At 41.1% G+C, this 13,105-nt stretch overlaps 1 protein-coding gene across 1 annotated transcript in view; it reads left to right on the forward strand.

Moving 5' to 3' along the window:
• Nucleotides 1-13,105, forward strand: part of PKP2 (plakophilin 2) — an 80,316-nt gene that overhangs the window by 12,585 nt on the left and 54,626 nt on the right. The window contains 3 exon segments of the mRNA XM_010860570.1: nucleotides 2,789-2,901; nucleotides 3,290-3,752; nucleotides 3,755-3,968. Of these exon segments, the coding sequence (XP_010858872.1) occupies nucleotides 2,789-2,901; nucleotides 3,290-3,752; nucleotides 3,755-3,968 (790 nt within the window).

Consider the following 13,105-nt stretch of genomic DNA (forward strand, 5'->3'; position numbering starts at 1 on the left):
AGACATTTACTTTGCCAACAAATGTCCGTCTAGTCAAAGCTATGGTTCTTCCAGTAGGCATGTACGGATGTTGTACCATAAAGAAAGCTGAGCGCCAAAGAACTGAAGCTTTTGAACTGTGATGTTGGGACTCTTGAGAGAGTCCCTTTGACTGCAAGGAGATTAAACCAGTCAATCCTAAAGGAAATCAGTCCTGAATATTCATTGGAAGGACTGATACTGAAGCTGAAACTCCAATACTTTGGCCACCTGATGCAAAGAACTGACTCATTGGAAAAGAACCTGATACCAGGAAAGATTGAAGGTGGAAGGAGAAGGGGACGACAGAGGATGAGATGGTTGGATGGCATCACCAACTGGATGGACATGAGTTTGAGTAAGCTCCTGGAGTTGGTGATGAACAGGGAAGCCTGGCATGCTGCAATCCATGGGGTGGCAAAGAGTCAGACACAACTGAGCAACTGAACTGAATTTAAGTTTCCCTCTTTTAAAGGGATATGATAATAGCTAACTGTGTATCACAAAGTATAAAATAAAATAATTTGAGTTCCTTAAAAGTAATCTTGCAGTTTAAGGTGTTAATCTATGTTGCTTTAAAAAGCCTTACCACCCACAGCAACAATGTTGAGTTAAGAATGTAAGTCAAACATTTAGCCTCCTCTCCCACATGGGTGGGACTCCTCCTTGCACATTACCTCCCGTGTAGTGGAGGGTGGGGTAGGGGCGAGAGAAGGAACAGTGAGACCTGAGTTGGGGACTACAGACAGCCTGAGCAGGAACCTCAGGAAGACACTGAGAGCTGAGTACTTAAGCCTCTCACAGCTTTTGAAATGGGGTCGTACAGAAGATTCCTTTCAGTGTCCAGGTTCTAGGGTTCTTCTGACATTGAAGTTAAAAATTAAAAGGCTGCCTGACCTTGTGCTAACCCTTGAGAAGAAATCAAGCCCCTGGAAACAGCTGTCTGCCTTTGTTCAACTCCCCTGATCTTTAGGGTGATATTTACAAGCCTGTACTGTCTTCCCCAGGACCCCTTGAGGCCTGAAACATGTTTACTAGCCAGATTATTTGGCTCCAGGAAATAAAATACATGTACAAAAATAATCTGGGATGGATTCTTACATTTTTAGCTTTTTGACAACAACACTCTCCATTCCACCTCTCCCTCAAAATAACTTGTGAATATATTGTTCAGATCAGATCAGATCAGATCAGTCGCTCAGTTGTGTCCGACTCTGCGACCCCATGAATCGCAGCACGCCAGGCCTCCCTGTCCATCACCAACTCCCGGAGTTCACTGAGACTCACGTCCATCGAGTCAGTGATGCCATCCAGCCATCTCATCCTCTGTCGTCCCCTTCTTCTCTTGCCCCAAATCCCTCCCAGCATGTTAGACTCTAACAATTTATTGGGAAAATATGTTGGTATGTTCCAGTTGTATTGGAAAGGGTCTACCTGTGTTATTTTATTACCAACATCTTTCACGAGTGTCTGAACTCGTGACTAGAAGAGTTAATTGAGTATTTTATTTTTCCTCTAATTTCTAAAAGAATGCTACGTGACAGTAATTTTGTTTAACATTAGGAAATTAGAAATTACCTAAGTTTTAGAGATATTTTATTATTTTGTTTAGTTTTTTGGCTTTTTTATTTTTATTTTTTTGTAAAGCAGTGGGAGATTACAAAAGAACTGATTAAAAAACTGGAAGCTTTTTAAGACATTTGAAGCTCAAAGAGGAGTATTTTAAGATGTGCCTCAGTTAGAGTCTGACACAACTTAGCAACTAAACAACAACAAATTTACTTGAGAGTCCCTGTAGTCCCCACAGACCTGAGCAGGAAGGGCTTGTCTCCTGTGCAGCATTTGCAGGAACAGGCTATCTGTTAAACCCCAAACTAAGAACCAGTCACCAGTGCTTTTTTTGGTGTGGAAGTGGATTCCCTCGCCTGCCTAACTCTCACATTGCCTAATGCCCCAGGCCCAGAGTTGGCATTTTTCAAACTGACCCATGTTTTGTCTGACCACATTGACCCATTATATTTGTTGCCTCACCTACATTCTCTCAGGAAACTTCAGAGTTCCGGCCTTGGGTATTCCTCTTAACTTACAGAAACTGAGCTTTTATAGTATAGACCATGTAAGCCAACTGAGTGATTTCCAAATTCTTCAGCATTGTAATAAACATTTAGATTTTTGTGAAAAGCTCCTCTCTCCTTTCTTCCCTTTCCTCAAAAAAAAGTTTTAATTTTATTTTTAATTCAGCTTTTATTTTGAAGAGCTTGTGAAGGATGTTGCCAGAACTTGTGATCGATTGCCACATCCAAGGGTCATATTAACCTTGCATTGTATTGCATGCATGCTCAGTTGTGTCTGATTCTGCAACCCCATGGACTCTAGCCTGCCAGGCTCTTCCATCCATGGAAGCTTCTGGCAAGAATACTGGAGTGGGTTGCCATTTCCTACTCCAGGGGATCCTCCCAACCCATGGATCGAACCCACATCTCTTGCATCTCCTGCATTAGCAGGCAGATTCTTTACCATTTCGTCACCTGGGAAGCCCCATGTTAGCCTGACACTGAAAAACACTAACGTAGATCTAATACTTCTCATTGACTTTAATTACTTAAATTTAAAATATACTATTGTTATATATTCTTGCCTGGAGAATCCCATGGACAGAGGAGCCTGGCAGGCTACAGTCCATGGGGTCGCAAGAGTCGGTCACTACTTAGCGACTAAACCACCACCACCACTGATTGGCCCACTTATTTTATTATATGCTTGCTTTCAGGAAATCTTCACCGAACTAGCAGTGTTCCTGAATACGTCTACAATCTACACTTGGTTGAAAATGATTTTGCTGGTGTGCGTTCCCCTGTTACTAAAACCTATGACTTGCTCAAGGTAGGATACCAAAGAATATAACCATAGTTATTAGAATACCAAGTAAACATTTTTAAACTTCTGTGGGTTGTTTTTTAATGTGTACCATTCTCAAGTATTACCATTTCCTAAATGTATTATAAGAAGATTGGTTTTGTGTGGACATCATGGAAAACTGGAAACTTTAAACCGTATCAAATCCTGGTATGGTTTTGATGGATGGATGATTGATTACAAATAACTAGACAACCAAGTCTTGTTAAAAACAGACTTTACCCAGAAAGGAGTCGACTTCTCTGTGTGATTTAGAGAAACCAACATCTTGTGTAATAGTCCTAGGATAATTAATCTTCAACAAAGATGAAAACTGATTCATGCCTCATTTAAATTTTATTTCTCTTTTGTGCAGACAGGCACAGCCCCCACTTATGAAGGTCGCTGGGGAAGAGGAACTTCGCAGTACAGCTCCCAGAAGTCGGTGGAGGAAAGGTTCTTCAGGCAGCCTCTAAGGAGACTTGAGATTTCCCCAGACAGCAGCCCTGAGAGGGCTCAGTACGCACACAGCGAGCACCATTACAGCCAGAGAAGCCAGGCCGGCCACACCTTGCGGCACCAAGAGAGCAGGAGGTCCACGCTTCTCGTGCCACCTCGCTACGCCCGCTCAGAAATTGTAGGTTTCAGCCACTCCGGGGCGGTGGGCAGGCAGCGTCACTACGACACCTACAACAGGCGCTACCAGTACGGGTCTGTGAACGAAGCCGATTTTGACGGCGCCCCTGTCCACCCTGTAGTGCTCACCTATCCCAGGCCTGGGACCAGCCACAGCCTGGGCAACCTCCTAGAGAAGGAGAACTACGTGACTGCGGGACTCGCCGCGGGCAGGCCAGGCCGGCGCCCATGCCGCCAGGCACGCACGGCCGGGCAGAGCGGTCGTCCTGGCATCAGAGCTCCTTCCACAGCACCCGCACACTGAGGGAAGCCGAGGCGGGCGGGAGGAGGCCGCACATGACCGTGGGCCAGGTGGCGGCAGGAGGAAGTGGGATCATGCTCGCCGCCGAGAGAAGCACTTTCACCGAGGCCCAGTCTGGGTGAGTCCCCTTCTCAATCTGCAGCGCTGTCAGTGCCAGCACATTCTGTTCCCACAGCCCTCAACTGCGTGAGCTGGCGCTTCTGGGGCTGCAGAGAAAGACTTCCAGAGATAAGTGATTAAAATAATGACTTCTCAGGCAGCTGCCTAATTGACAGATTAGCCTATTTACCTCAGGGACAGGGGCCAAGCTACCTGCTTGTATGGCAGCTCTGCGGAGAAATGTGGCTTTTAGTCCATCTGTTTCAAATTAGATGATGGCTAAAGGGAGGCCTGACCTCTTGGTTATGTGAAAATCTGCTTTGAATGGAGCTAACTCCAAAGTAGACGAAGAAATGGATAATTACATGCATTTTTCTCAATCATTCCTTGAAATAAAGGAAGGAAAAAGGCAAAAATGTTTATTCTCGGTGTTAAAAGTGAACCACAAATGCTATTTTGATAACACTACCAAAAAAGGAAGAGCTAATCAGAGGCAACTAATTGCTAAATGTCTCTTTTCCTTTGATATACCTGATACTTTTATTCAATATTATTTGACTGTAGTATAAGGGATGTATCAGAGTTTTTGTTTTGTAGTACTGAATAATTAAAATAATTGAAGTTTCAAAGTCATTCCTTTGCCTCTCCTGTTTACGTTATGGCTTGACTAATCTAGTGTTTGGAACTTAATTTTCATCAAGTTTAATGCTGGAGCACAAATTTTGTAAACTGAGGAACTCACTAAGAGAAAAATTGAGAAATGGATGGATGATTGATTACATTAGTAACTACTAAAATAATGATGTATCATTATGGTAAAACATTAAATATTTGATTTTTTTTAAACTGTGAAGTTGGTTAATGGAAATTATTACCTTTAATCATCCCTTTAAGTGAAATTGTGCAGTATACTCATTGATTAGGTAGGCACCGGTGAGAAAAGATTTTAGGGCTAATCTAATCTTGAAGCAAGAAATATTTTTTATAAAACAAAATTGAATATGAGACATAACATTTCTTTAGAAAGTAGATCTTTGTCAATATGGACACACTTATAAAAAGAAAAATGCATGAGGTAATTATTTATGGAGGGAAAAGCTGATCAATTCTTTTAAATTGATAATTCAAGATGTATTAAATGCCTACTATATAGTAAGATTTGTGCTTGGTCAGTTTTAATGAAATGATTCTAACAGTAACAGAACTGTTGCTTCACGTTCTCCACAGCTGGCACTCTTTTCTTCCCTCTCTGTCCTCCTGCTTCCACCACCTTGTCACTTCCCAGTCTGTCATCCACTCACTGCAGTATGAATTTAGTCTCCAACATTTCTGAAATAGGCTCCCCACAGATCTACCAAAGACTGCCCTAATGCTACATCTGAAGCAGACACGTAATTAGCACCTATATTAGTCTGTGGGCAGCATTTAATAAATTGAAATTCTCTCTTCCCTGGGTTGTCGGGACACCAGCTTCTCCTGGTTTCTTCTAGCCATGTCTTAGTCTTCCCTGCAAGGACTTTTTTGCATGCCCAAGGAAGTCATCCAGAGAAGGCAGCGGCAACCCACTCCAGTACTCTTGCTTGGAAAATCCCATGGACGGAGGAGCCTGGTAGGCTGCAGTCCATGGGGTCGGACACGACTGAGCGACTTCACTTTGACTTTTCACTTTCATGCATTGGAAGAGGAAATGGCAACCCACTCCAGTGGGATTCTCCAATCCCAGGGATGGCGGGGCCTGGTGGGCTGCCGTCTATGGGGTCGTATAGAGTTGGACACGACTGAAGTGACTTAGCAGCAGCAGCAGCAAGGAAGTCATCTTCATCAACCCTTCTGTTTTGGTCTTGGTGCTCTTCTAAAGAAGCCCTGCATATTGCACTTACATCCTGTGATTCCCAGTGTTTCATTTTCATCTCTGTCCTCTATCCTCAACTCTAAATTTGTGTGTATTTCTAACAACCTCATGGACTCAGTATGTTCAAAATTCAATTTATCAGCTCTTCCCTACCTTCTATTCCTGACCATCTCCTCATACTAAAGTCCTGTCATTTATAAACCTGGGAGTCATTCTTGTCTTTTCCCTTCATAGTCACATATCACCAAGCTATTATTTTTAATTCCTTAATGGGTTGTAAATTTTTACCCTCTTTCTGTCTCTATTGCATAGGTCTCTCTGCCTCTGGTCTTGCTGTCAATCATTCTCTAAAACTGTTAGAAGGATCTTCCAAACTCTGATGACTCCTCTCCACAACTTATAATCTTCCCATAATTCCACCAAACCTTTGTGCTTTTTAGCATGGCATGCAAAGCCCATGTTTCCACCTCTGCTAACCTGCTAGTTAGACCTCTGCTAGTCTGATCTCTTTCTACTCTTTTTTACCCTTCATCATCATCATCCCCAAAAACACGCCTGAACACTCAAACCACCTTGAACCTCTTGCTTTTCTTGTTGTTGTTCAATTGCTAAGTTGTGTCCGACTATTTGCAACCCCGTGGACTACAACATGCCAGGCTTCCTTGCCCTTCACTATCTCCCAGGGATTGCTCTAACTCATGTCCATTGAGTCAGTGATGCCATTCAACCATCTCATCCTCTATTCACCCCCCTTCTCCTCCTGCCATCAATCTTTCCCAGCTTCAGGGTCTTTTCCAGTGAGATGGCTCTTCACATCAGGTGGCTGAAGTATTAAAGCTTCAGCTTCAGCATCAGTCCTTCCAGTGAATATTCAGGGTTGATTTCCTTAAGGGTTGACTGGTTTGATCCTCCTTGCTGTCCAGGAGACTCTCAGGAGTCTTTTCCAGCACCACAGTTCAAAAGCATCAATTCTTTGGTGCTCAGTCTTCTTTATGATCCAACTCTCACATCCATACATGACTACTGGAAAACCATAGCTTTGACTATATGGACCTTTGTCAGCAAATGGATGTCCGTGCTTTTTAATACGCTGTCTAGGTTTGTCATAGCTTTTCTTCCAGGGAGGAAGTGTCTTTTAATTTCATGGCTGCAGTCACAGTGATTTTGGAACCAGAAAATGAAATCTGTCTCTGCTTCCATTTTTTTTCCCTTCTATTTGCCATGAAGTGATTGGACCAGATGCCACAATCTTAGTTTTTTGAATGTTGAGTTTTAAGCCAGCTTTTTCACTCTCCTCTTTCATCCTCATCAAGAGTCTCTTTAGTTCCTTTGTGCTTTCTGCCATTAGAATGGTATCATCTGCATTTCTGAGGTTACTGATATTTCTCCCTGCAATCTTGATTCCAGCTTATGATTCATCCAGCCCAGCATTTCTCATGATGTACCCTGCATATAAGTTAAATATGCAGGGTGACAATATACAACCTTGATGTATATTCCCAATTTTGAACCAGTCCATTGTTCCATGTCCAGTTCTAACTGTTGCTTCTTGACCTGCATACAGGTTTCTCAGGAGGCAGGTAAGGTGGTCTGTTATTCCCATCTCGAAGAATTTTCCACAGTTTGTTGTGATCTACACAAAGGCTTTATCACAGTCAATGAAGTAGAAGTAGATGTTTTTTTGGAACTCTCTTGCTTTTTCTATGATCCAACAGATGTTGGCAATTTGATCTCTGGTTCCTCTGCCTTTTCTAAATCCAGCTTTTATATCTAGAAATACTCGGTTCACGTATAGTTGAAGCCTAACTTGAAGGATGTTGAACATTACCTTGCTAGCATGTGAAATCAGCAGAATTGTATAGTAGTTTGAACATTCTTTGGCATTGCCCTTCTTTGGAATGATAAGTATTGATTCACTTATTTTATTTCTTTTTATCTTTGTGCCTTCTTTTCTTCTTTCCTTCCTTTCTTTCCCTCTTCCTTCCTTCTTTTCTTATCTACCTATCTAATCTATTTCTTCCCTGTAGCTATTTTTTGGCTGGCTAATCATGGCTGAATGGCATCACCGACTCGATGGACGTGAGTCTGAGTGAACTCTGGGAGTTGGTGATGGACAGGGAGGCCTGGCATGCTGCAATTCATGGGGTCGCAAAGAGTCGGACATGACTGAGCGACTGAACTGAACTGAACTGAATCATGATTCTAGATTTATCTCAGTTACCACCTGACCACTTGCCTCGCCAACTAGGTGCTCCAGATAGTTGCACTGTGTGGGTGTCTGTACTACAGAATAATACATTGTGGTTATTCATTTACCTGTCTGCTCTCCCTCTAATTTTGAGTTATTGTTTTAATAGAGAAAATTTTATTACAATAATTAATCATGTTCCAGGAATAGAATAAATACTTGGGATCAAGAAATTTAAAATAAAGGGCAAGAAATCTATTCTTAATGATTCCCAAAGTTGCCGTCCTAGAGAACAGAAATCATAGAAATGACCACTTCTTGAAAATGCTGCTATGTATGGGAAGGAAATGGGGTCAGGGATATTTCCTATAATGATCAAGGTGGCATCCATATCTGATTCTCTTCCTCCTTTGATGTGTTCCATGGTTCATTTCAGTTCCCCAGGCTGCCCCTGAGAACACATGCTCTGCTCTCCTGTGCCTTGCAGTATCTCACATTTCAAGCTCTATCTAGTGCCTATATTTGGAATTCGATTTTTTCACAAAGTCCCACATGTGAAGAAGTGTTCTTTCACATTTGTGGAACATTCCTATGGAATAGGAATAAAACTATACTCTCTAAAACTGTAATCCTGCATAATGACAGAAGGTATTAAACAATGGGTCTTTGTTTCTAAAAGAAGAATGGCTGGTCAGTTTCTAATGTAGCTGAAAATCAAAACACTGGAGTAGAAGATAGGTAGTCAACAGCTGCTCTAAATCAGACTATTGAAAAAGAGTTAAGAAATCACTAAGTAAAACACTGTAATCGGTTTTATGAAAATATGATTTCTGTACATGTAACAGACTGGTGGTTCAGCAAATGAATCTTAGGGTGCTCCGCTGTACCCAGCACTTCAGTAAGCACCATAGAGAGAAAAATTTAATGGGATATATGAAGGTCAAGAGAAGGTCTATAAAGAAAAAAATAAGACACATCAAGTACTAGATTGTACTAGTGTCTGTAGGAATTCAGAGAACAAAAGAGTGATGCTTTTGCATTGCTAGAGGGAGACAAAGGTGAGTGACTGTGTCTCTGGTATGATCGCCAGTCAAGTTTGTGATGTAGAGCAGCACAGAACAGAAAAGATGTCACATTAACTTCCCTTCACATCCTCTTAGTTACCTGCTTCTTTAGTTCTTTGATTATTCAGGTCTCTTTCAACTATATCTTTCTTTCCATTTTTAACAGTCCAGTTCACAACTTTATTGCTTCAGCTAAGACTTATGTAATGCCCTCAAAACTGTCTCTAGAAGCTCATATCCACTCTAAAGTCACCTTTGTAAAGCAGTGCTTTCATCACACCTAAAATCTTTGTGAGGTAGGAGGGTTTGCATTTCCTAAGCATCTGACAACACAGGGGAGCTCTTCATTCATCATCTGGTGTTTGCTTGACCTTCAGGGCTGTTCTGATATCTGTGAACCAGCGTGGGGTAGGGCTGTGTTGTTATTGTCAGGAATGTGGTTGCTGAGGGATTGCATACCAAAAAAAAAAGTACATGTTTTTAATTTTTTCCTATAATTACTCATATTCTGACCAATAATACTTTACATTGCTTCCTGTTTACATTTTATGATGAATGTATTGACATCATATTAACATATTAACTAAAGTGCTTGAAAAGACTCACTATTGGAGAATACATTCAGTTGATAATGGAACCCAGGAACAACTGCTCGTCCTGATCCTTCCCTCCCCAACCCTTTCTCCCAAGCCACATTTCTATAGGCTTCAAGAAATGTTCTGTAAGTGAGCAGAAAGGGAAGGAGGAGGGAAGAAAGGGAGGCAGAGAAGAAAGTAGGGAGGAAGAGAGAGAGATTGAAGGAGACCAAAAAGGAGCCTACAGGGCCTTGCCTGGGTACAAAATTCCCTCCATGTCCCCCGTTTCTTGTTTGAAGAAAGGCTTTAGTCTCCTAGGCTTTCTCTAAGACCCAAAGAGCAAGAGCTTAAGCAGTTAATGATTAGAACACGAGTCACAGGACTCCTGGTTCACCCTGAGGATATAACAATCTGACATGTATCTTAGAGTTGTTTTGCAGAAATTAGGACCCCTAATCATGGTGGATGGTGACTACATGCTCACCACCAGCACCTTGACCCCATACTGGTTGGAACTGGAAGGCTGAGTGTTGATTCCTGGAACATCATTCTGTTACCCCACTAGGAATCAATGAGAAGAATATCCACAAGCTGATTAGGCACCCTGCAACCCTCACCCTAGTTTTCCTTTTAAATATCCTGTCCTGACAGCCATCCTGTTTTTTGAGCATGAGCTGCCCTTTCTCCTTGCTTGGTGTCCTATAACAAACACTGTAGTTTCCTTCAGCACAACCCAGTGTCATTAGATAGGCTTCACTGTGTATTGGGTGGGCAGACTCCAATTCCATTGGGTAAAGAGAGAATAGAGGAGGAAAGGAATAGCTTTAGCTGGGGATAGGAATACAGAAGGGATGATATTTGAATTGAGTCTTGAAGAATGAAAAGAAATAGGTAGAAGGGTGGGTTTCCTAGAAACATCAGAGAGAGTGGCTTGTGAAGGGCATGCAGCAATTAGAGAAGGGTTAAAAGTCGGGTGTGATTGGAGGAAGAGTTAGTCCATTAGGGGAGGGAGAGGAGATGGGGTGGAGGATGGCAAGAGACGGAGCCAGACTGAGGTCAGGCTGTGCTATACGGTTAGACTTTACAGACAGTAACAAAAGAGAAAATTGATGCCCTGACAGCTATGGCAGACGTTCTTGTTGAGGAAGTCTTTGTTCTGTTTGGGAATTGTTTTTAGTGATAAACTGAAGTAGCATTAGGTTGGCTGGCAGTGAATGAAGAACTTCTTTGTGAATCATGTTCAGGAAAATAAAGGATTAGAGTAATGGAATTATTTGTTGGTTGGGAAATTTTGGTTTGGATGGGAAATTTTGTTGGGAAATTCAAACTTTCCTGAGTCATTTATGACTTATGAAATGGATTAATGGCTAAATCTTAAAAAAAGAAGTATTAAACAGAAGGTTATTCTTAGCTTATGAATGCTGTCTCATCAGTTTAAACACCTATAGTGGTAGATGGTGAAAGACTTACAATTTTTTTGACTTTTGATTTCCCTGTAAAGTAATTGGAGTCCATGCCTGTGAAATATTTCCATCTCTTTTTAAAAGGGAGTTTATGTTAAATAAAAGTGATTCAGATTCTAGTTTTAATGGTAATAGCCTACATTTTTACCAATTAAATTGACTCCTGAGGCATAAAAGTTTAAAATATGAGATCATTATATAATTCTCAGTATAGATGCCAGGACTGCTTCATTTTTAATACCCTTATACTCATGAGGTAACACTTCTGTGTTTGAACATGTGTTTTAGAAGCAGTGGGAATTAGTTTTTAGTCATGAGGCCCGTTACTCTTATCCTCTCACCTGTGCCACGCCCATTCACACACAGACATGGCCCTCACAACATAAAAATGCTCCGTTGGTACATAGGTGCATGTATTGGTGGGTTAGCCTGATATAAGAGAGAATTTCTTCACCATGCTTGCTAGCAGATGCTGGAAAATACCCTCCCGTAATGTCTTAGAAGTCTCTGTTAATGAATCAGGTGTGATCCTCATTGACACCAAAGAGAATCCTAGGTTACTTTTAAAGCATGTCTTTAGCCGCAGTCCTGAGGTGTTGCCATCCTCAGTGTGGTTTCTCTGAGGGGATTCTTTGTTGTTGTTGTTGTTGTTGTTGTTCAGTCGCTAAGTCATGTCAGACTCTTTGTGGCCCCATGGACTGCAGTATGCCAGGCTTCCTGGTTCTTCAGTATCTCCAGGAGTTTGCTCAAATTCATGTCCATTGAATCAGTGATGCTGTCCTAACCATCTCATTCTCTGCCCTCCTCTTCTCCTTTTGCCTTCAATCTTTCCTAGCATCAGGGTCTTTTCTATGAGTGGGCTTTTCCAATCAGGTGGTCACAGTATTAGAGCTTCACCTTTAGCGTCAGTCCTTCCAATGAATATTCAAGTTTGATTTTCTTTGGAATTGACTCATTTGATCTCCTTGCAGTTCAAGGGACTCTCAAGAGTCTTATTCAGCACCACAGTTCAAAAGCATCAATTCTTTGGCACTCAGACTTCTTTATGGTCCAACTCTCACATCATACATGACTGCTGGAAAAACCATAGCTTTGACTGTACAGACCTTTGTAGGCAAAGTAATGCCTCTGCTTTTTAATATGCTGTCTAAGTTTGTCATAGCTTTCCTTCCAAGGAGCAAGCGTCTTTAAAATAAATAAATAAAATTTAAAAAATAAAAAAGGAAGTACAAATACACCTTGGTAATAGGCTGCCTAAACTTAGTTACCCTCCAGGCAGAAATAAAAGGGGAAGGAGAATTAATGCCACTTTTGTGAGGCATTTGGGAGTTATTGTTTTATTCATAGCAATTTTATTTATTCTCTATAAATTATCTTCTCAGTATCAGACTATATCCGATTTCATCAATACTGTATGCATTTGCAATTAGTAGAGGACAAAGTATGTTACTTAGACTGTAGCTGAATGTCTTTACAATGGTAACAGAATGCTTATTAAATTGTATTTAAAAGGGGCTTTTTATTAATATTATTGCATTTAATCAGTATCTTTCCTATTGGATTCTGTCATAACCTATTTTAACCAAACTCAGTTTTCCTGTCTTATACTGTTTATATACTACTATATTCATTAAATAGTAGCACTTTTAGAATGCTTCTTTTAAAACTTATTCTCAGGTATAATAACAGATTTTGAGCAGCTGTGAGAAAAATCTAATAATTTTTGAGCGAAGGTATTTAACTTTCAGGTATGAGATTACCAAGGTATGGATAATTGTTAATTTCTGTGACCAAATTTCTTTTCAATTTCATGTCAGATACATTTATATTTCATGTGAGACATATATGTATCTTAAATAGAGGGAAGTTTCTTCTCAATTCAGTAGTGTCCTCAGAAGCTAGTCTGACCAGAAGTAGAGTGTTTCTGCTGCTGGATTCCTGTACCTTCTGACCTCAGAAGCTAATTTTTCCTTTGCCTAAACAGGATCCAAGGCTCAGATGTTCTAGGTGCTTC

This window comes from Bison bison, unplaced genomic scaffold, assembly GCF_000754665.1.
Source record: "Bison bison bison isolate TAMUID 2011002044 unplaced genomic scaffold, Bison_UMD1.0 scf7180017864468, whole genome shotgun sequence".
Classification (NCBI taxonomy): Eukaryota; Metazoa; Chordata; class Mammalia; order Artiodactyla; family Bovidae; genus Bison; species Bison bison.